The sequence below is a fragment of the Gavialis gangeticus genome, unplaced genomic scaffold, assembly GCF_001723915.1.
Source record: "Gavialis gangeticus isolate Ggan-Ray unplaced genomic scaffold, GavGan_comp1, whole genome shotgun sequence".
Classification (NCBI taxonomy): domain Eukaryota; kingdom Metazoa; phylum Chordata; order Crocodylia; family Gavialidae; genus Gavialis; species Gavialis gangeticus.
Window position 1 is genome coordinate 92,262,141 of NW_017729025.1, and position 24,357 is coordinate 92,286,497.

Here is a 24,357-nt window from a genome sequence, read left to right on the forward strand (position 1 = left end):
ATTCACTTGTGGAGCTACAATACAAAAGGAGGAGCTGGATACCAGATTTACAGTCAGGCTAATAGTCTGCAGTGTAACTAAGGCCTAGCAAGAAAGACCAGGTGCTCCCATTAAATTTTCTACTAAACATACCATCATGAATATCAAATACAAGCTACAATACCTTGCAGATCAGAGAGGGAAGGCTGGTCTTTCTTAATCCAGCAGCACTGAAGTGAAACATAAAGCCAAGTCCTCTCACAGACAGTTACTTGCTGGAATAGTTGCTCCAAACATACAGACCCAGCTGCTCCTGGCTTTAAAAAGTTCCCCCTCAGGTGCAGCAGCAGGCAGGCATAATTAAGCCTGGGCTTCAAATCAAAAATCTCCAATTGGCTACTTTGGTTATGTTTTTTCAAGCAAGATAAGGATTAGGGAAGTCTGTTAACTTGCTTTTCTAGGATTCAGAGAAATCCAACTGCAAAACAAGTCCGAGTTGCTAACATATGCCTCCAGGGACGAGTGGTGCATTTCCTCCTCCATGACAGAGGCAGGGGGTGACCCAAGGGAGGCTTAGTGAGGGGTGGGTAAACCGGGGCCTTTAAGGGAAAGATTTGCATGATAGCAGTGACCTGAGGAAATGAAAGCCAGAGCTACAGTAACTGGAAAGTTGTAACTTTTGGGGCATGTTGGACTTTCATATTAATTGCATTTTGCAATTTTGGTGTCGCTGGAAAGAAAAGGCCTTCTTCATTCACTGAAAGAGATTTGCTCAAGCACTTGCAGCTGATCCTCTTTAGTTGCCAGTGGTGTCTTATAAATCGCTCATTGCTCCAGTGATGTCTCTTTTGAAGTGATCTGGCAATCAGTGCAAAGGATTTGGGGGTGTCTCTGAAGAGGAAGCTTTACCAGTGTTGAATGTAGTTGGGGGCAGGGGTGTGGAGAATAGGAAGAACTTTTGCCCATAAAAAGTAAGGGAAATAAACAGACTGACACTCTTGTTTCAAAGTGGATTTAATTCCAGGCATTTAAACAGACAGATTCTGGCACATGCTTTCTTCAAGAAAAGGAAAAACAAATCTGTGTTCCACATAAATTACATTTGGCAAAGTGCATTTGATAGCCAAGTGGGGAAAATAAACTCTTTGAAACTGGTTTCTGTACAACAGTAGCTTCCACTCCTGCTACATAAACCTTGATACTCCCCACATGGCACAGGAAATTACACTGGGTGATATCATCTAATAACAACTTTCTTAAGGACACTCTTCCTTGTAGCCTAGGTCAGTGGTTGGCAATCTTTTCAAGCTGTAGTCTGGAAGGACCCAGCTCAGGTCCAAGGCACACCAGCACTAGCCCTGGCTGCTGTTGCCACCACTGCTTCTCCCCACTGCCTTGTCTCCTCGTCTGCCCAGGTGTGGCATGGTCAAAGCTTCCAGCTACCCAGCCATGTTGCAGGCAAAGCCCCCTGGCTTTGTAGGCTGGGTCTAACAGCTCTACAGCATGGATCCAGCCTGTGGACCATAGGTTGCCAACCCCTGGTCTAGGTGTATTTTCAAAGTAAATAGCAAAGCAAGGACCAGCCACAACTTTTTCTGACTGTTTTCACAAACTGTGGGACAAGCCTTGAGGTCCATCCTCAGCTTTTACCCAGCTAAATCCCTCAGTGAAGTTGGTGGGACCTTTGAGTGTGAGAAGCCATCAAAGTCCAGTGCTAAAGGAGAGACCCTGGCAGAAGCAGCACTGTGGGGAAAACATGTTGTTAACATCATCTCCTCAAGTGAGATGCACAAAGGAGCAGGTTAGCAACACACTTAGGGGTACCCTCATCTAGCTGGAGAAGATGTTTGGATTGCCTGAAATGAAAAGAAGCAACTTTTGACACTGTTCCTCCTTATCAGTGATCTCTAAAACCTAATAGGAAAGCTGAAGAATACAGGTTACCTGGAAAGCAGGAGGTGAGTTTTTTGGAATTCACCCTCCAGATAGCATGAGTGCCTGCAGGTAGAGTTTGCCCAACTCCCAAGACAGCCCACGAGGAAATTACCTCACATTGACTTTTGCAACGAAGCACGATCGATGGAGTGCCTGAACCAGGGTTGATCTGTAGTCACAGGACAAACTTAGGATGACAGACAGCTTGAAGACTCCCTACAAGTGGGATTCCTGGGGCAATCAGAGCTCAGCACCCAAGCCAATAGCAATATTCTGAAGAGGTCCCCTCTCAAAGAGCAGCCCTATGTGATTGTTTTGGCTCATAAGATAAGAGTTAGAGATGGCTTCTGTCCCCACTGTGGTTAACAGACAAAGCCCTAAAATCAAAGTACAGGAAGGCCACAGATACAAGAATCAATGGGAACAGGTAAGAGAGCAATGCCTGAGGAAGGAGCTGACTGCACCAGTAGCTGAGACTGTGAATCTACATGATGGGGAAAAAGGGTGCTCAGGCAACCTCTTTGTATCTGTTCTATGAGCTCTATCCTATCTGGAAACAACTTAATGCCCCAAGAAATTACCTCCCTGCTCCTCTCCTCTTTGGTCTTTCTTCACATGCTGCTTTTTTTTTTCTGTCAAGTTAGTTAGACCTTCCTGTTGCTATTCCTCATTGCTATCCTGGAAGTAGATTCTCATGGGTGTGACCAGTGACTGAGGAATGATGGACTTCATCTCTTTTTCATGGTGCCTGTCTGTTCTGTTCCCTTCCCTTCATTTTTCTCTCCTTTTTCTTTCTTCTCCTTCTGTCTCTCTCTCTGCCTCTTCTCCCCATGCTACCTCGTCCTTTTCCCTTTCACTGTCTTTTTACCCCTAAGAACTTGCCCATCAAGTTCAATCCCTCTGATGTGTGCTGGCATGAAAGCATCACAGCATCTCTGTAGTGTACAGGAGGAGGAGGAAAACGTGTTGTACAACGCTCCCTCCTTCCTACACAAAAGTGCTCAGTTGCACAAAACTGAACTTGCCATAGCCGTAAGAGGAGTCTCTTGAGTTTTCTTTGACCAGGCAGGAAAACCACTGCCATACTGTTAAGCTCCTATCTAAATGAAAAGAGGAAACTGAAGATTCTCATTGCTCCTGGTCGAGCAACAAACTTTTTAAAATAGAAGAACAACACAGAATAACGAACCCCTTTGTTTTCACATAAGCCTTTTCGTTTGCAAGAAAATACAGGTTCAAAGAATAGAATCTGTTCTTTTACCAAGAATTTGGTGCAAGTTATGAATGGAGAATTAGAAACAGGCACAAGCATGGTCAAAGCCAACAGAATCCAGAATTGGAGTGTAGTTCTAACCATGATGGTCCAGGGACTATGCAAGAAGCAAAGGGGTTTTGATGATACCTTTTATTGAGCCAACTGTACATTTGGGAGAAGTATTAGAGAAGCTTTTGGGCACAAGGGTACTTTGTGCCTGAAAGATTATCTAACATCTCTGGGAACCAAACCGAACTCCTACCATTGACCAGTTCACTTGAACCAGAAATAGAGGCACAGGAGGAGACACTGGCTTTTCTTTTTGCAGAAAGCAAATGAGGGAAGCAAAGAGTATCTGTTAGGAGTTTGTTTTGGGTTTTTTTTTCATTTTTCCCTATTTCTATAAAGTCCAATTTCCCTTAATAGATGGATTTACATCCTACCACTGTCCTTTTAAGTGAGAGCAGTTAGTCTTCTCCATAAACAGTAGTATAAGAGTGATGTTGCCATGATGGTCCAGAAATTATGGGAGGGGCAAGGCTTTCTTAGGATGATGGCTTTTATTGGACTAAATGTGTAGTTAGGATAAAGTCAGACATGATTCTGAATGCAAGGCATTTTTCTTCAGGTGACCTCACCCTACGAAACCCTTACCTCTTCTCCATGAAAAAAGAGAAATCAGGGTCTGCTCCACTAATCCTTTCACTGCTGCCTGACTCTGGAGTATTCCCAGCATCAGATTTTTTTTTCAGGCCATTGGTTTAAGTAAAAGAGAACAGGAGGAGATACTTCAGTGGGCACACCCTGTCTGTCTGGCATGGAAGGGATTAACAACAGCAGACTGTGGTGATGCAAGATGCTGAAGAGTGGATTCATCCCTGTGCTTCACTGGCATCAGGTCCTGGCACACAGGGGAGGTGACTTGCACCTTTCTTGTTCCATGGCTTCCAATGGCTGGTTTAATCCCTGCTACAGAGTAGGGCTGTCCTAATTTGCAGCTTGGCAAAGTCCACAGAGTGCCGGGACAGGATCTTGTCAGCCACAACTGCTCCAGTCCACTCAGATCCACCCCCAGCATTGGAACAGGGTCTCTGTAGAGGTGCTTCAGAACTGACTGAGGATCCTGAAGCAGTGGGGCAATTCACCAGCAAGGAAAGGCATGGAGTATCTTTGATCCAGTACCACAGGGAAGGATTTTCTTCCTACCTCTCCTCACCATGACTAATTGAAAATGGAAGGGGTCAGGGAACAAGTTACTGAACGTGTATCTACCTTTGTCAGTGAGGAATAATGCCAGGAAATGCCTTACTGTGAGTCCTCATGGGTTACAATGAGGGCAGACTTTTTAGAAAGGGCAGGTGAGTGGGTACTGATGCTTTGGAGGGAAAGCTGGGCTTTCCAGGTGTAAGGAGTGAGGTGGGAAAAGAACAGCCAAATCCTCAAACTTTGCAGCTGCCTCTGTCTCTCAGAGCAAGAGCTTTGGAGCCTGTTACCCCAGGCTGCATTCACATGGGCAATGCACACTCACGTGGCCACTTCACTGGCTTTCCTTAGTCATAACCCACATTTGGAACACAGTTATTACCCAGGGGGATGCGCGCTCTCTCGCGCGCTCTCTGTTAATGCATCCCAGCCAAGGAATGACAGAAGGCAGCAATACATGTTCTCTTCGGAGCCCTCCCCTTGTCATCCCAGAATACAGCAATGCTTTCAACACACACTGTCAGTGCACTGCTGTGGAATGCCTGCAGGGTGGCACTTAATGGATATTTCCTAGTAGCTGTAGCATCTCATCTATCAGTCTCAGAGTGACCTCCAGCAACCTCCAGTACCCCAGAGTTTAGGCAGCCATTTTCTGAATGTCAGGCCAGTTCATGGCAGAATAGTCATGCAGAAGTGGGGGCATGCACAAGCTAAATCCTGGCATCAGCTCCCTGTGTGGAGGGGTTTCACACAGACACTGTAGTTCTGACATGCATTTACACCCTAGCACTCTTATGAAACACAACAATGTGCCTGGCTGATGAGGATTAGCCCTGGGTTATCTACTGCAGTGATACTGGCCTCTTCGAGGTGTTGGTGCAGAAGTCTTCCTGACCATCATGGCTATTTGCCACAAGAAGCAGGAATCATAAAAAGGTCCTTTGCAAGGAATGACATAGATGTGAGCTGACACAACCCAGCAAAAATACATCACTCTTCCTACCCATTGATCACCCTGCCCTTTGGCCCACTACATCTTTCTTCTTCCATCTCATTCGATCCCACAAAGAGGAAGCTCCACTAGATCAGGCACTGTCCAAACATGGAGTAATAAACAGTGCCTACCCTGAAATGAGTTACCCATACCCGACCCATTTGTTATTTATGCTGACACTCCTGCAAGGCCACCTCACTGCAGCAGTCAGACAACATGCAAGCAGTGACCCAGATGTCACAGTAGAAAGCCAGTAAAGCCAGAGAGGTACCACGAGATTGTACAAGCATTGTTGAAGCTGCTGGTGATGTGGAATCAATGGGGCTGAAGACCACATATTTCGACACAGAGGAAGGAACCGAAGGGGAGAGCTGTTAGTCAGTTGTTGCCATTCCAAGGTGACTTTGGCTACTGGGCTGTGCCCTCTCCTGCCTTTCACTGTTGTTAGACAAGGATGTCAATTACGGAGCAGAATGGAGGCAATAGGGCTGATTTCAATGCCATTTCTGACCTTCCCTCCCCCCCAACTTCTTCCTTAAAAGTTCAAAGACATTGAATGTTCAACTGAAATGGTGACTTACTGATGGCCACAATCAAGACATTAAGGGTTAGACATAATAAACCTTTACTCCCCACCCACGCCCCTTCCATTCCCGAAGTTCCATGCAAAGGAAACAAAGAGGTTTCTGAGCTACCATCATGTGGCCTGCAGCAGCTCCCACTGTTGACCAGGTACATCCAATTGGCATGGGTTGGTCACTGCTCTGCTGGACTGGTTTTCCAAGCAGAGGCCGCTGACAAAGTGCTGAACGAAACTGCCTTTCATCTTCCATTTCTGCAGGAGAGGGGAGGGAGAAAGGAGAGGAGGGAAGAGACAACATTATGGCTTGCTGCCCTCCATTTTGCCAGGGAGTGGTGCCTCCCAGTCTGAACTGGGCAACAAGGTTTAGTGCAGTATATCCCAGCTGGCAGGGAAACAGAGTAAAAATTCAGGGAATCTCAATTCTGACTTTAGACAACTCTTTCAAAATGTCGGCTTATCTGCCTGTCAGATAAGTGGGATCTGGGTAACTGGGGTTGGCCTGGAGCTATGGCCAGATTTGCCACGGTATTTAAGAGGCTAACAATGCATCCACCAAATGGGATTTGTAAACAGATGCCTAAGATGTCTATCTCTATCTTCAGGTACTTAAATAGCTTGGTAAATTTGGCCCATAGATCATCACCCTCCCCCAGGGCACAAGCCAAATCTTGTTTATACTTAAATGAGTATGAACCCAGAGTGAGCCCAGGTACAGTTGCTCTGGGTTTACACTATTGGAACTGAGAAGGAAATCAGGTCTCCCTAAATAACTGATAGCATTTTAAAACATACAATATAAAGTCACCAAGGACAGCAAGGATCCAAACAAGTGGCATTTACATGGAGGAGTAATTCTGGGCAGTCCTGCACTGGCTGGTAGCAGTCATGGATTGAAATGGACCTTCAGAGTGTTGGTTCCCCTTTGCAAGCAGCACAGAGCTCTATGTCCACCAGGAGCTCCAAGATACATTTTGCTGCCTTCTGTAGTTTCCTCATACCAAGGAAGATGGCCTGATCACCACCATGGCAAACCAGCTCTGCTGGATGTGGCTCTGCCCAGCCAAAGGGCAATTCTATTAAAAGCTTCCTTTCCTCCATCCAGTTCCTGAGGATGGTTTCCAGATCTCTCTCTACATCCATGTCCTGACCCCTTCATCTTATCAGCTTAAATTTAGCATGGGGCAAACCAAAGTCCTTATATCCTGCTCTCATTACTCCAGCTTCCACTATTCTTGCAATTGCTGCAATACCACCACCACCCTTGCCTGTAATCTGGGGGAATTTGGTTGCTCCCTCTTGCTTGCTCCCTGGATCTGGGCCATAGACAGACCCTGTTGTTTCCTCTTCCCCAATATGCCCAAGATCCATCTTTTTCTTTTGATCCACATAGCAGCATTTTTTGACTAGGCCCCCATTATATTCCATTTTAATTCCCTCAACTTCTTTCCATTTGCCTTCCCCAAAAATTACTGCTTTACTCTACCCCCACAGAAAACACAGCAGCAAAAGCCCTTTCTCTTGCTCATTGATCTGATAAGTTGGTTCCCTCTTTAAATCCCTTCTGTGGCTCCTTGTCCACACTTCCAACAGTTCAAACTTCTTGTCACTACACACAAAGCTTTTTTGTAACTCTGCCAGTCCCTGACTCATTTCACTCCACTCCATGTCACCCCATAACACTACCCTTTTTGCTAGTGTTCCTGCCTGAGTGTGCCTGCTTGTCAGCTTACTGGCCAATGCCTCTGTGTCCTCTGCCATCTGTGTATGGTACAGCCTCTGTGAGCTTGTCATTTGCAAGACCTCTACCCTCCTTTGAGTCTCTCAGAAATTGACCCTGGCTTGGCTACCTACAGCAAAAGGATAGAGGATGTGCTGTTTCCCTCTTGTCCTCTTTGCTCAGCATTTATTTCCTTAAATGAGGAGTTTCTCACCTGGCTGGAAAGCAGGTCACTACCATACACAAAGCATAGTAGTAAGTGCCATAAGGGAAACAAGCAGACAAGATTCTTTGGGTATCTCTTTTATTAGACCAACTCAAATAGTTGGAAAAAACTTCTTCTTTGCAAGTTTACGGGTATCAATACCCTTTGCCAGGCTAAGGAAGTATCTACAGTTGGCGTGTGCTCTTTCTGGATGGAATGAATAGCAAAGAAGCCAGAGGCTGGCGTGCATGCAAGAAAGACAGTCAGTGAAGATGTAAAACAAGATTGCCCTGGAGTTTCTCTGCTGTTCATTTGCAAAGGAAGATGGTTGAGATCAGGAGCTCATTGACTTGAGTGTTGCAGGCTGTTGGGATTTTCCCATTTGCATCCTTTGGTCAGGCAGATGGCTCAACTAGGGCATAGGAATTGAGTGCTTATTGGGGCAAGACCCTGGGGTTATTAACAGGTTGTTTGGCCAAGCTGCCAGGAAGAGCAGGGTAGCTTGGCAGCCAGGACTGAAGGCTCTGAAGGTATTGCAAGAAATACCCCATGCAGTCAGACTTAACTTCTTTTAAATTAATGCCTAAAATCTATAGGAATTGTCCTTCCTGGGTAAGTAACACAGCAAACAGTTTAAGTTGTTATATGTTATAGGCTCAGGCATCCAGACTCATTCAGTGAAAATCCTGCTGTTTAAGTCAATATCAAATCAATAGCAAGGCACTTCCAGCTGATATTTATTATCTTTACCAAGCAGCACCTGGGTGCTGCCAATTGTCCTCTTGCTGATGTGTGTGCAGGTTACCTTCCTCCACATGACAGAGCAATTGTGCAGGATAGGGACTCCCATGTGCAGGGCCCACCTGCATTAGTTAGTCCTTAAGTAGCCTATAAATAGTTCCTAGTATTAACACTTGACTTGCCTCTGGTGCCACTCCTGTTGAGAAGCACCTGTTGGAGGAATGAGCGGCCTTGCTCCACTGGAAAGAAGTAAGCGTTGGCAGGCAGGTGCTGGGAAGAAGGGCAAAAATAGGATGGGGTGGAATTGCAATTCCTCCTGAAGCACAAGATGGAGCCTAAGGGGCCTTTGTCATCTGGCGCTTGTTAGGACTCAGACTCTAGGTTCCAGGTCAAACTGGCTATCACTTGGCAGGGCCCACTGTGATGGGTCAGGGAGGAAGAAAGCCACCATGTGGCATACATAGTCAGCAGGGAGTGCAAAGAAGGGCATGTGTGCTTCTGGGAATGTCTCTGAAGTATGTACCGCATATGCCCTTCCAGATCTCACTTTAGTACTACCTATGTATGTCATTACAACACATTCTCTCCACCTTTTACCGGCTCTACAAATGCCTTGATTGAAAACCTCTAACCATATTCCAATTACCTGCTTAGGACCATACATGCCCAAACTTCCTTCTTGAATTTACCAGAGGAAATCTTTTACCCTAAATGGTGTGACTGAGAATTTCTGGTCCCTTCCCTTGCTTTATCCTCCGGCCACTCTAGTGAGCAACCTGAAGCCCTCCCCCTCGTATCTCTTCTGGTCTCCTTTTACTGGAAATACCTATGATAAAGGTATAAGCTGCTACAGGAGTAAAAATCTAGAACAATGGCTACTAGCACGGGACACTTCTTCCTCTTCAGTCCCTGACCCTGTTGGGAAATTCTGTCATGCTGTTTCTTCTGATTAGTGACCTACTGCTCTGTGACTTCTTGGTGCTAAACTGAACCCAGTTGTTCAGCAGCAGAGATTTCCAGTGACTGCTAACTACAGCATATTTTCTTCTGCTAATGAACTACACCAAAGAAACAAATTTCCCAATTGGCTACACAGCCTGAATGATGAGCAATTGTTTCAGAGTCAACCTGAATCTCTCTGTGCAATAGAAAGCCATAGGTGGGTTTTGGCAAAGGAGTGTGCAGCCCTGAGCTCTGGCTACAGCAGTGATACTCAACCCTCTAGCTCCACTGGCTGGATCCTGGGGGCAGGGTTGGTCTGTGGCCCAAATCCAGCCTGAGGTCAGCATGTGGGGGTGCAATCTGGCATGCCACCACAACCCTGTGTGCTGGATTCAGCCATGGGGCAACCCCACATGCCAGTACAGTCTGGAATATGGACTGTGTTATCTGGCCCATGAGGTTTCCCATGGAGCTGGAAATTTGACGGTTGGGGAGCAGTGGCAGCCTTAATTGTCACAACTCCGGAAGCCAAGCTCTCTTTTGCCAAGTTTCTGGACCTACAGGGAGCCCAGCAGGCTGGATGACATGGACCTGCAGGCCAGATTCTGCCTGCAGGCTGGAGGTTGAACATTGCTGGTCTGCAGGGATTTCACACAGACAGCAGTTGGAGTGTCTTGACAGTGGTGTTGATTCTACTCATTAGGTTTGAGTAGTGCCTTTGAAACAATCAATTTTTCTCTCCTGACCTGGATGTTATGTTTGGCTTCCATCTACAGTGTCCAAGGGGGAGCTGTGATACAGCAAGAGGCATACTCCATTTCGCTTGAAATGTCTCATCTGATTGCTCGAGTGCCCTCACAAGTTATTAAGCACAATCCAGGGTCTGGTCTGTGCAGCAGAGGTGATATCTCAGCCAGATAACTAAAGAGAATGGGGAGAGAGGAAGGGAGGAAACAGAGTGGCTGGGGAAATCACAATCAGAAGAAAAATTGCACAGGAAACTACCTGCAGTCTCACAGTTCCCAGCTCTGGTTCTCTCAGATCTCATCTACCAAGCATAGCTGGGTCTGATCAGTATTTGGGTGGGAGGCCTCTAAGAAAGAGTCAGATGCTGCAAAGTTTTTTTTAAAGTTGTGACCTGAATTATCTTTCTTAGTCTTCCTTCCTGTGGAAGGGGGATAATACAGACTACCCATGAAGCAAGTTTAAAAAAAAAAGAGTCAACATTTTCACAAACAAGTTGCCACTGTAAAGTGCTTTTAGATGAATGGATGAAAGTTCTCCAGGGTCAAAATAGCAGGGTTGTTGGTCGTAGCTGTGTTGCTAAGGTCATAGGCAGGCAAGGTTCTTTGGGTAGATGTGATAACTTTTATTAGACCAACTAAATAGTTGGAAAAAAGCCAGGGTCAAAATGTTATTTCTTTAGGACTGAAAGAAATGCCCCAGTCATCCAGTCCTCCTGGTCTATTAGTCAGTCTAAAATATAGCTGGAAGTGTTTACTATGTCACAATTTTTCAGCGTGATGACAAGTGAATATTTAAACCCAATCAGTCTTGGTTGATCTGGAACTTTAAGAGCCTTAAAATAGCTCCAAAAGTCTAACAAATTATTAGAGAAAAGCGATCTTGGGAAAGATGTAGAAAGTGCAGAGTGTCTTAGATAGTGATAAAGAAAAGGTAACTGATAACTGGAACAAGTGGGGGCTGACACAGGCTAAGACTGAAGTGTATTTACAAAGATTTGGGAAGCCTAGCTGCAGGAGATATTTCATGGAAGATTATCGGCACTTTGGCTGAGGTGTTTGATGAGAAAGTGTGTACAACAGCTGGTGCATCATACAAGAATACAGCAAGTCTGTCTTTCTCCTTTTGAGCTTAGAAATTCACACAACTTGAAACACATGAAAAGAATTGGAGCTGAGAAAAACTCTTGTCTCTGGAAAATTGCTTTCAAGCTGTGGCATGATGAAAGGAACATTTTACCTGGTTATTATCATCAAGATGCTGAGTCAGGCACTTGCAAAATTGGGAGGTTTTCATTCTCTCTGCATTCAGAGAGTCTGCATACGGTTTCATTTGTCTGTATCTCGGATGATACGAGCCATTGGAAAGCAGACTGGAGAAAAATATTCCAATCATATGTCCAAAGGCAGGTGAGATTTCATGTGTGGTAGCTCCACAAGAAAACCTGGTTGTTCTAATTTTAAGACTGAGGTCACATTGTTTTGGTAAATTAAAATAAAATATTGGTGGGATTTAGAAAATAATGGGATTGGGAGATTTGGGAAGTAAAGGGATTTTTCTTTATTCTCCTTATTCTGTTGGGGAACACTTTGCCAAGGTTTCTCAGTTTAATTCTTGTTTTAGTGTCTGGCTCTCACTTTGTCTTATATTTATCCTCCTATAATACTAATTAAAATGCACCTCCCATCATCCATCTGAGCCAAAATGAGACTATGTAATAATTTATCTTGCATTCAAGTTAAAATGCTATTATCTAAATAATATTATGGATAACATCCATCTGGTTTGAAATCTAGTTGTGATTATGCAGAATAGCTTTTGGCTAGTCTTCCACTAGGGCTTCCTGCTGTTGCTATTGAGTGATCACTGTGACTGTGTTGCCAAACATGTCTTGTTTCTGATTCTTTTCAACCCAGGACAGAATAAATTAATGGGACCAGAAATCACCCAGATTCAGGCCACTCGCTGGTACATGCCTCAAGTTCTTTCCTACACACACATGCATAGACTTACTTTGCTGAAGTAATCCAATTGTAGCTCACATTACTGCAAAGCACTCCCCCTACTCTAGCTGGTAAATCAAATTGTTGCTTGCCTTTCTGGCAAAAGTTACTGTCTTTTGTAATGGGAAGCCAGTGGCTCCTGTTACTTGAAGATGTAGGCAGCCAGGGACTCATAGGCAGTGAGTGCCTATTGTGGGGTTAGCTGTTCAGGAGTAGTACAATAGGGCAGAGCCTTGTTTAAGCAGCAAGGACACTACTAAGGCAGCAAGGGTAGCAGCAGTAAGCTGCCCCAAAGGCAATCTGGACTGGAAACACCTGTAGGTGGCTGGGGAGTCACCTGCAAGGAAGGGAGCTGGGCTTAGGCGGCACATAAAGCCAGTGCCTGAGCCCAGGCAGGCAGTCTGGCTCTGCAGGCAGGAGAGGGAATTGATCCTGCCCAGGAAGGCTGTAGAGGAGTGCCTGGCTGATGCTACCCTGGGATGGTGCTGATAAGGAATATAACCCAGGCAGAGGGAAGTTTTGTTGTACAGCCAGCAAGCTGGTGTTTGTGTTTAGACCTGGTGTGGGGATAGTTTGTGCTATAGCCAGTGAACTTACTCTTGTATTATAGTTTACACTGACTGGGAATATCAAGGGTGGAGGAGTTCTCAGTAGTGCCCAAGCAGGGTGGACACCAGGGCCAGGGGGCTCAGTACCCAAGCAGCACGGACATCAGGGCCAAAGGACCAAGAGCCAAAATAAGCATTACAAGGGCTGGAACCCAGAAGCCAGGTCTGACACAGTAGGCCTGGGCTAGAAGGCCCAGTGAGAGGAAAGAGGTGAAGGCTGAAGCCCCAACAAAGGAGAGCAATTGAACAGCAACAGCTGAGAGATATGGTTGTGGCTACAGGGGAGGTAGGAGACCACAAAATTAGCCCTTAAAGCGATTAATGCCCCTGGGGGTATGGATGGGCTGGGAGGGCCCACCAAGTGAGAAGACAGTACCGAGACCAGCGGAGTCTGAGAGGGATGTGCCGGCAGGAAGAGGATTGAGACTCTCTCTGGGACCCTAGGGCAGCCTCTTTTTTTCACTAATCAACTGATTACATCAGGGCATGGCAGGTGAGAGAAAAGGAGGGGAACCCAAGGCACCAGAGTGGGGGGCAGGAACAGTGTGGCTACCAGTGGGCATCTCAGCCACCCCTGGGGCCCAGCAATTGCTACACTTTGAACTATCCAACTGTGATCTGTAGGCTGCAAGCCTTAGTGTCTCTCTCAAAATCAAATCACATGCTATTTTTTCAGGAGCAGAGCAAGACTCTAAAGGTTGCTGGACAGTCCACTCTGGTTTGACTGAGTAACTAAACTTTCTGCTTTTGAACCACTTGACTATAGATGAAGAGCCCTAGATCCTGTAAAATCCATATCTCTTCCTTTCCTTTCACTATGGACACCTCTGATCAGGACACTACTAGGGAACATAGTCAAAACAAAGCTCAACCATACCTGTCTGCCTAGTCCCACCATTTTTCCCCCAAATCTTGTTTGTGTAGATGGCATCAGTAGGGTTAATATTCCTCTACTCTGATGGGCTCCTGCATTTCTGGGCTTGACATGTGCAAGTGGGATTGTTTGGGTGGGGGGTGTATTCAAGGGCATCCTTCCATGAGAGTGCCGAGGAAATGGTGTAGACACAACCCAGAGGTTCTAATGAGTTAGAAGAGGGTTGTGAGAGCTGGCAGACAGGAAAGAGTTGGCCTCAGATATGCCACTCTGCTTTATCACTTTGTTGCCAGGATTCCTCCTTGTTAGTCCTAGCCCTGCCTTCCCAGGTAATCCATCTTGCCATTGCCAGCTTCAGTTTCCACTTCAGCTGGGGGCTGGCAGAGAAGGAACCAGTTCTCAAAATGAAGTTGAAGCATTATCTGAGAAGCAATGCTATGGAAGAGGAGGGGCAAGGAAGAGGAAGACCAGGAGATACAGTAAAGGAAGGACAAGGAATCCTGATAGTGAAAAATCCATGTCAGTCATAATAGCAGCAGTCACAAGTCACAATTATTGTTGCTATTTACAGATGGAAAGAACCAGGATAGTATTTCAAAGAAGATAGTAATGGAGATGGCTCTAGACAGAAAAATCTTTGGGCTTCTGAACCCTCAGCATTTCAGGGCTCTTTTGATTCAGAGTTCATATATAACCTGTTATATAGAGATGGATTGTATTTAACATTCAAATGCAGGTTTGCATTCAAGTACAGGCATCCCACAAAGATGCAGAAAGTCTAGAATTACAGCTATGGTCCAAAGCAAACTCTAATTATTTGAAATATTTAAACAAAATCCTTGTTTATAGACTGTTGGTAAAATCATCTGGAAGGTTGAAGTCCTTGACTTGAGTCCACCTTATCCCCATAAGGTAATGGAAAACAACAATACACATCCTTAGCAGGCTGACTCCAAATTCTGACCGTCTTATAACACAGCTGCTACAAAAACTGACACAGAGGTGCTCTGTAAATCACTTTGACATTGAAAGGAATCTGTGTGTTAGTGCAGATTGATTTGTCACTTCTTACTAACAGGGTTTGCATGCCTTTTCTGTGCAGAAGACACTGGTCCTGCTGTGCCAGGGGAGGAGAGGGAAGGGCAGCTGAAGATTTTGGCAGCTGCCAGCATCCTTTCTGCTACCAGAGAGGAAGATTTTGTAAAGCACTTCAGGGAATTAAGTGACCTAATTACACAGTGAGTGGTCACTAGTGGGAGAGAGACCCAGGAAAATACAACCCATCTGGGATATTCTTGGAGGGCTGATTTGAACAGTGAGAATTTTCCCAATGTATTCACAGTAACAGCTCTGAGACATCACTGTGTTAACCAATCCTCTGGAGAAATATCAGTTCATGCTTTCCATAGATGAGCCTGGCTTAATTTCAGTACTTTTTAAAGCACTTCCTTTTGGCAAGGACTAAAATCAGTGACTCATTGTGCTGGGTACTGGTAATAGGCTATGCAGCCTCATACCTTTATGCTACCAAGGCAATAGACACATTAGAAAAGAAGCCAGCACAGCCCTAGATGATGCAAAGTTTACTTTCACTTGCAGCAGAAAGAAGCACACAAGTCAGGAATATAGGCCTCCTGTCAATCTGTTTTCTGCTAGTGCAGGATCATTCCCTATTGCACTTTGTCCAGTGAAGAAAATAACGCATACCTGTACTTATAGATAGGTCTTGGATATCTGAGAAACCATTTCTCTCCCTATCTCAGCAGAAAAGATCACGTAAACTGACAGCCCTCTGATATATGTCTGGGTGAGCTAAAGGTAGGAAGTTCTGTGTCTGTTGACTTTTGTATGAAACATACTGAACTTGATTTCAAAGTGATACCAGGTTGGTATCTATCACTGTATCAGTTTAAATACATGCACATGTGCCCAAGGACTATGTGATGGGCACATTTTCCAAATCTCAAAATAAAAAATATTGGTAAAAAGGTAGTGTAACAGTTATTTTGTAGCTGTGATGGTCCATAAATTACACAAGACAAGGATTTCTTAGGGTGAGATCTTTTATTGGACCAACTGTGTAGCTGGGATAGAGTTAGACAAACTTTTGAATGCAAGACATTCTTCACTGGGCCAGACCTGATGAAGAACATTTTGCATTCAAAAGTTTGTCTAACACTATCCCAAATGCAAAATAAGTAGACAAATAGTGGAGTTCCTGACACTTTATTGAAGGGTGTCAAAGGAAAGTGACCTATATCCCATCCCTAGAGTAAAGGTGAGGGTTACAAATGAAAATTTATAAATTACATATGGAAGAAGAGATTCTAGAATCAGAAGACAGAAGAGACTTTTTAGGGTATACAGTCTCCTTACCAGTGCCAATTCTTTCTGTTAAGGTAGTCCTAATAAAGAAACACCAGCATGTGATAGTGACAGTGTTATGAAGATAGTACAATACCTGTCTGCCATCTTTCTGATTGCATGCTTCCAGTGTGACTTGAGACCCAGTGGAGAAGGAGGTGATGGAGAGACACTTGTCTTGCTGTCTAATTAAAGGGTCGCTGAATACCCATTCCTTTAGTGGAGAAAAAAAAACCCAAACAGATAAAGATTCTAGTACTGTGAGGTTGATGGTATTTTAAAAAAATGAGATTTTCATCAATGCTGAACCACATCCCAGAGTTCTCACTTAGCAAAAGACTTGAATGCACTGAGCTGGTGGGTTTTGGGGAAGTCTTTTACCATGCCCTGCAGCAGTGATTCTCAACCAGGATGCCACAGCACCTTGGGGTGCTCTGAAATCCTTTTAAAGGTGGTACACTCTAGCTGCGTACACATTTTCCTGGGTTTGTTTCCCTGATAGAAAAATTTACTCAGAGATGCCTGAATGAATATTTGAGTGCTGAGTTCTTGAAGAACAAAGAGTTTGTAGTGTTGACACAGCAAAGCCCAGGAGCACCTGCGTTCACATTTCTGCACACTCTGCAGACTCCCTCATTCTACCCAGAGACAGATTGCAGCAGTGCACAGGGCAGCCCTGACTTGCTGACCCACACTGCTCAAGGTCAGCCTGTGTCACCCTGCAGCACAATATGGGATTGTGAAGGGGTGTGTTGTGTTCCCTGCTTACCTGGAACACTATCTCCCTTGAGAGACAGAGGGTTGGAAGCAAAGAACCCTAGGATGTTGGAGGGCTGTGCCATGCCTGCTTTCAGAAGAGAACATGTACAGACATGCACTCTCCTAGGAGAAACTCTCCTGGGAGCGATTTAACCTTGGTTGTTTCCAGGTCATTTTTCTCCTCAAGCAGCTATTTTTGCTCTAGAAAAAAAACCCCTAAACAACTGTACATTTGTGGTTTCTCCTGGGAGAGCAGCAACTTTCCCAGGAGTAACTGAATGTCTATATGTGGCCAATCCTAGCACCGTTAGGTATGCAACATCACCCCAACACTGCCACAGATATCTATGCAAGATAAACCCAGAGATGTCAAACAGGAATCCATAGTGTAAAAACATTTTGACCTGCTGTGATCTTTCTGGGTTCTTTGCAAGAGAAGAACTGTTCAATTATTCTTCTGGAAAGGTAAGAGCTGGCATTTTCCTAAAGGTGCCTTGAGTCTAAAAATATTGAGAACCACTGCTCTGGAGTATGTATTCAGGTTTGGGAACCTATGATACATGGATTTCAAACACTGCTAGGTGGTTCCCCTGACTCTCAGATTGTCCAAATGATCTATGGATGAGATCAGCATCCTCATGTAATTAGGGCTGCAAAGTAGGTAGGGCCCTGGGCTAAGGTACCTGATCTTAGCCCACAAGAGGCTGAGAAGCAATTCACATGAAACGTAAACATGTTTTTCTTATTATACATAATGGAGAAACTCACTGGCTAACTTCTACACCAGCCAACAGTGACTGTCAGCTGTGGTATGCAGACAGTTGATTGTCTTGGGTAAAACATATACATATAAATCTGCATACTTACAGATGTGCCAAACACATGCAAAATACAAGTCAGTTCATGTGCCCTCTCCCCCACTTGGTAGATGCCCAAAACAATAGTATTATTATGATTATTCTTTAATTACAAAGAAAATGCAATAAGTATCAGTGATTTCAAAAAATCGTGACATGTAACAATGAGTCGGATTAAAAGACATGTTGGATACTGGCTGCAAACTTTATTCCCAACAGTTAACAGATGTGAATAAGCCTTTTCTGGCATAGATTATCCTACTGTGACCCTGTGCTTATTCAAACTGCTTCCCTACTACATCATAGCTTCTCAGTGTGTATCTTGGGCACACCCTCTGGTGTTGTAAACCAACATGGCTACATTGCAGTCAGTGGAGCTACTACATTAATTAATGGCAGCAGGAGTTGTGGACCACTTACTGTACAGTTTGGTTTTACTTGGAAACATTGCTGAAAAAGTGGCACCTTCCCACTCAATCAGTCTGCTCCCTGTGGGTTTTCAGGGTATTATCAGCTGACTTTTAGTGACAACTATTATTTCCCCTTGTGGCTTAGCTCTGTTAACCCTGTTGGGCCAACACTACTTTTGAGACAAAACTATTGTTCTACTCCAGCTTGCCCATTGTTAACAGCTTATCAACTAGACTCCAAATATACGGCCAGATTCTGCCCTCAGTCACAAATCTGCAAGTCCACTGAGGGCAGATTTAGGCTTACACAATCCTGTGATGATGGGCAAGGCAGCATCATGACTTTCAGGTCTCAGGTCATGGTTACAAGGTTGACATTTTTTCTGTCAAAACTTGTGTGTATTCAATCTGGAGTCACTGAGGGAGACATACTCCCACAGTGAATTAGAAGAGTATGCGTGTGTGTGTGTAATCATGACCCCAAGAAGCAAATGTAACAGCCCAATATGACCTAACCCTGTCCCTAAAACACATACATACACATGTGTGTGTGTGTTTTAGGGAGAGGGTTAGGTCATACTGGGCTGTTGCATTTGCTTCTTGGGGTCATGATTTGACTTTTAACCATTTTAGATTACATAGAAACATAAAGAATTTAAAAATATATATTTTTAGTCGAGACAGTTCTCCACTAACAGAATTCTTATTTTAAAATGGTTTTTAAAATGCTTATTCTTAAATAAATATTTGAATATATTCTTCTAGCAATCAAGGCAAAGATTTCAGATTCCTCTAGGGGCTGTACTACTTAATGTATACCATGCAATTCAGAGTGACCAATTCAAAATCTGTGTGAACTTTTACATTGTGCTCAGAAAGTGACATCTGTAAGGTCCTATGCCTGTGGTTACCAGTGTTGGGGTTGTTACCCCAAGTGGCATTGCAGCAGTTTGGAGTGTGGTCACAAGCACAATGGAGCCCCTGATTTCCTTAAGCCTCAGTTTATCCCATGTGTGCACAATTAACAGGGAGTGGGATTTTGCCACAGCTGCACTAGTAATTGTGGCTGTGCTCAGTTACCGCACAGTAAATGAAAATGGAGCAACTCAGCCTTGTTTCTTTCCCTGGTTTACCTTCCACCATACGTTTCAAGATGGTGTAGGGACAACGACTAAAGAGCAGCTAAGATGCAGTAAAACCTCATGCGCTGTTAATTGTGAGCACCCAGTTCTGGTAAGGTCTCTGCTGCCCTTACTGAACTCAGGAAGAACTCATGCCTTAGCTGTTCTGCAGTAACTGTCCCCAGTTACCTCCAGCCTGAGCTAAACTGAGGAAGCTGACCCATGAAGTGAAACTGGCCTCAATAGTGGCTCATTTGAATTTCACTTACTGCAGGGTACAAGCAGCAACACAGTCAGACAGTTCATGTAGCCACAGTTAAAAAGGGGGAAGGGATTTGCAAGGCCTCAACTGCTCTGCAATACCTGTTCATATGCCTGCAATGACCCCGTGCCAATTGGGTATACAGAGTTGTGATAAATTAGCCCTGCTCTGAGTGGACCACAACTAGAAAACATTTGGGGACTGCTGTCCTATACCATATATTCCAGGGGAATGGCTGAACTTTCGTGCAGCTCACCTTCATATATTATGCCACTTTACAGTGCCTGGATACAAAGGCATTTGGTAAAATAGGGATGAGCTAGAGAGAGAGAGAGGTACAAATAGCTTCCCAGAACACAGCACGTAGCTCTCAAGGAGTTAATAGATTATTGTGTGAGCCTGTCAGTATCTACTGACATGCTGTATCAGTGGTTCTGAATCTTTATACTCAAGGCAGCCCTTGGAAAGTGCCAGTTCTCAGCTTTCATTCATTTTTTGTCTACAGAAAAACAACAGAATAATTCTTCTATTGCAAGGAACTCAGAAAGACCACAACAGGTCAAAATGATGTTGACACTATGGATACGTTTGGAGTTATCTGGTAAATTATGTGTAGCTGCAGTATCTGGTTAAGAATCACTGTATTATATGGCTCTATAATTAATACAGCTGATCACATATACCTGAACTTTGTTATACGGAGAGCCATCTTAACAATTAGCCTTAAAGCCCAGGGGCCAAACTGAATTTGCTGAAAACTAAGATTGCAGCAACCTCCTCTCAGAAACACAAGTGTGGCCAGTGGACGTGACAAGTCCCAGCATGCAATGCTTCAACTTAATCTGAGTGGTTTGAATATGGACCAAATCTGATGAGCATATGCGCTTAAGGTCTCAGTGCATCTGAAGGTCATATGTGCACCTTTATCTAGGTACCACTGTCTTAAGTACTTGCGTACTGTATCTAAGAAGCAGGAAGCAGAAGTGAAGAGTGAAATTCAGGACAGCCTCACCTGGGTGACAGGAGGACTGCTCATTGTCCCTTTACAGCTTCCCACGCCAGCCAAAGTATTTCCAGTCATATCCTGTCCCTGAGATTCCAGGCAATTTTCTCCTTGTTTGATAATCCCAGGAATTAGCTCCTTTTCAGGAACCCTTGTAGGAAAACAACTTTTTCATAGCATCTTGTATCCAGAAGTGTTGGAAAGCATTTTACATATTTATATAGGGATCACTCGCTGCATCTGAAATGCACTTCCCTCTGGAGTGAGACACAGCAGCATGCAAGTACACTACACAGAACGTGAAGAATGTCATCATATTTGACTGAAATACCTGAGGGAATTTAGGGAGGCAAAAGGCGAAGGAGGATTTGCCCATGGAGTTAGCATCCCTCCCAAAAAGGGCTGCAAGAGCCCTAATATCTCCAAGTGGTTGGACTGTTGTGTTGTATCTCATCAGCAAGGTGGCACTTCCAGCAACAGGCTGTCTCCCCACTGATCTGTTTCCCTATTGCTAACATGAGGTTATCACCACACTGATAATAGCAGTGTGAATACTCGTGTAGACAAGACTCCAGCCAGCTCCCCAGAATTTTAACCCCTGTGTTATCTAACCTGACTCAGTCCTAAGGTGCCATCTCGCTCAGATTAGGCGGGCTGCTAGAAGATGTTAGCCAACGTGCCCTAGTAACGCAGCACCTAGTGTAGATGGGTCTGCTTACTACCATGATGGTTCAGTACCAATGCAGAAGAGTGCCAATTTGTAAAGGTCTTCCAGAATGTGGGGTTTTCTTTAGTGGTCTCCCATCTAAGTACACAGGCAGATTGAGCTTATGTCTGTTTTTCTCGGGCTCTGAGCTATATGCAATTATTGTCTCTAGGTTGGGTTCAGCTAGAGATCCTTTCCCAGACTGCCAATTCCCAACTCAAACATTCAGTTAGGAAGTGGTGGTGGGGAGATGGGTCATATGCAAGTGCAGGCTGGAAAACAAGGGAAGATTTCTAGCTAAAGGAATGAGGCAGGACTTACTTGATATGAGAGTTCCTATCTTTCCTCACTCCCAGCTTCTGCCACAGATCTCCCCCTGTCCTGTGGCTGACACTTCCCAAACTGGTACAACCTCAGAAAGGGATTTCCCAGGTTTTTTAAGCACTGGTGATCAACTTACTTGAGCTCTGGGTAGACATTCTCCAAATACCACTGGAAGGATCTGCAGTTCAGCTTCTTACGTTGCTCCACTCGGTCAGCAATGCTGGAAGTAAAAGTCCATTTTTCAGAATGATGCAGTGAATGGAGGGGATGTGGAGCAGCAGGGAGAGGAGGGTGAGTTTTAGTGCCATGTGAACAATGAGCAAATATGAGGTTGACCTTTTGCCCATAGTACCTTTCCATGCAGTTTAACACGCTGCTCTGAGCAGAAACGAGGACAAGAAGGGCTAAGTGTCAGGAGATGTGAGAAGAGCCTTAAATGCTAAGGCCCTGCTCTGAGTGATTCTTGTGCTTCCTCTGGCTCAGATGGATGGCAAAGCCCCACACCCTTTGGTGAATGCAGCATAGTAAAGCCAGCTGAAAGCCAGGAAAGTCTGTCTCCTGTGGTGTGTCCCTGTGACACTGTACCGTATGTAAGCCTCAAACAACCACCATCTCAGAAAATGTGAGTTGCTGCCAAGGATAAAGGGCATTTTAAATCATTTTTTAAAATGATCTTTCTCCCCTGCATTTAGGACAACACCTGAGAGTTTCATCCTGAAATTAATAAAAACAATGGCTATGCCACATTGCAGATCCTCACAGTTGTGCTGCCTGCACCAGTTTGTTAGTAGAGGGTTGCACTGGAGCTGCCATTCGGCAGTCCTCCTATTCTCCTTGGAGAAAGAAGAATGAAGCATTTGTCTTAAAAAGGCTACAATGGGTTAAACGACATGTGCCGTGAGCCTGGGGAACAGAACAGCCACACCGCTTAAGCAGTGGTGAAGGTATGAAAGGTGGGCAGGGAGCTAATGTCTTGCCTTTAGGTGAGTTTGGATTGGGAAGGAACTCGCTCAGCTGTCATACTCCGTTCCTTTGTACAAGAGGTGTTCAGTACATTCTTGTCAATTCGACTGGCTCTCAGTGGTGAATGGGGAGTGGAGGCTGGGGTGAGAAGAGGGCCCTGGTTCCATCTCCAACCCACTCATTGAATGATCCTGCCACACAGTCAGTGACTCCCCTCTTCTCAATATATTTCTATGTTGTGTTGTGCCCTCTTTATGCATCCTCTTTCTCTGGTCGTCCCTCAGGCACCCAGCTGGAAGCAGCCATAAACAACCGTACCTTATAAGGAACTACACAGACCCTGTAATCTGTTTTAAACAGTGGGGAGGCAGGTCACATTATAGGCCCTATTAATCTTGACAGCATCTGTGACATTTACATCCTGCATGTACATTTAATGTAGGCTTGACAGCACTGTTGCTATAGGTTATGTAATTACCTAAGGCCAAACCCTGCAGCCCTGATATAGCTTTTATTCAGCCAAAGCTGCTACTGAGGTCACTAACAGAACTTCATGAGGAAGTACTGCAAGCTTTGATCCAGAAATGATGTTAGTACATCTTCAGGCAGGCTCAAGAACTGTGTAATAGGCAGGTCTCTATCACTAAGAGGCAAGCAACAGGGTCGCAGGCTCCCTGGGTCTTGCAATTTAGGCTCTGGCTCAGATGCTGTACGCAGTCCAGGTCAGGTAAATAAGGTAGGAAAAGCCTGATTTTTTTTTTTTTTTAATTAAAAAAAATCAGCTCTTTGTTCGGGAAAATTAGCCAGAATGTAAAACATGAAGGGTTAAGGCTACTTGCCTCAGAACAAAGAGTAGGGCCTGTATTGCTACCAAGCAAACCTACATATTGGCAATACAACTATACTTAGCAAACAAACTTCTGGGGCTTATGTCCCAGTGCCACTCCCATTGCCATTCTTGTGCTGCCCTACTTCAGCTGTTGATTATTGCCGATTCCTCCTCACCACCACTGACTCCCCACACCGCCAACTGCTGTACCTCCTTAGAGGCTGCACTCTACAGTCTGGGAAGCACTGCCCCAAACCAATATAGCAATGCTGGGAGAGACATGCTGGGATGGGACAGGCTCCACCTTTCCCCTAAAGGTAAGTGTGTGTTCTCTTCTAGGTTGGCGGACCTCCTCCGATGGGCTTTAAACTAGGCTCATCGGGGGAAGGGGTAGATGAGGGCGGAGGAAACATCAGACTGCCGGACCAAACAACACCCACAACTACAGCCCAGCCCAGACCAATGAGCATAGCGAATAAACAGGTAAGAGATAGGGGCCAGGGTAACGCTGGGACTAGGGGGTCAGTACACACAACTACAGGAGGCCTCAAATGCCTCTACACAAACGCTCATAGTATGGGTAACAAGCAGGAGGAACTCACCCTCCTGCTGGCTGACACCAGCCCGGACATAGTGGGGATTACGGAAACGTGGTGGGACTCAACACATGATTGGGCGGTGAATGTCAAGGGCTATAGGCTGTACAGGAGGGACAGGATAGGAAAGAGAGGTGGGGGCGTGGCACTCTATATTAAGGAGGAATACACATCCTCATCAATTAGTAAGGAGTCAGGGGAGGGGCACTCTGAAGTGCTTTGGGTTAGGGTACAAGGCAGTCGAGGGGAAAGGGACTTAACGGTGGGAGTCTACTACAGACCTCCCAACCAGGGAGAGGAGCTTGACCAGGAATTCTTGGGTCAGCTCACAGAGGTAGTGAAGGCTAAGGATGTGGTAGTCATGGGGGACCTGAACTTCC

The 24,357-nt window shown here is 45.0% G+C and overlaps 1 protein-coding gene across 2 annotated transcripts in view; it reads right to left on the minus strand.

Annotated features, from left to right (window-relative positions):
- Nucleotides 1–975: 975 nt before the first annotated feature.
- GALNT16 (polypeptide N-acetylgalactosaminyltransferase 16) overlaps nucleotides 976–24,357 on the minus strand; it is a 191,352-nt gene continuing 167,970 nt past the window's right edge. Inside the window, exons 12-16 of one of the 2 annotated variants that reach the window (XM_019519161.1) lie at nucleotides 21,726–21,809; nucleotides 20,569–20,710; nucleotides 16,245–16,361; nucleotides 6,062–6,201; nucleotides 976–5,804 (exon numbers count right to left, since the gene is read on the minus strand). In XM_019519161.1, the coding sequence (XP_019374706.1) occupies nucleotides 6,064–6,201; nucleotides 16,245–16,361; nucleotides 20,569–20,710; nucleotides 21,726–21,809 (481 nt within the window). In that variant the 3' untranslated portion in view covers nucleotides 976–5,804; nucleotides 6,062–6,063. Of the gene's footprint in view, nucleotides 6,202–16,244; nucleotides 16,362–20,568; nucleotides 20,711–21,725; nucleotides 21,810–24,357 lie in introns of both variants that reach the window. The other variant, XM_019519160.1, reaches the window with a different exon arrangement.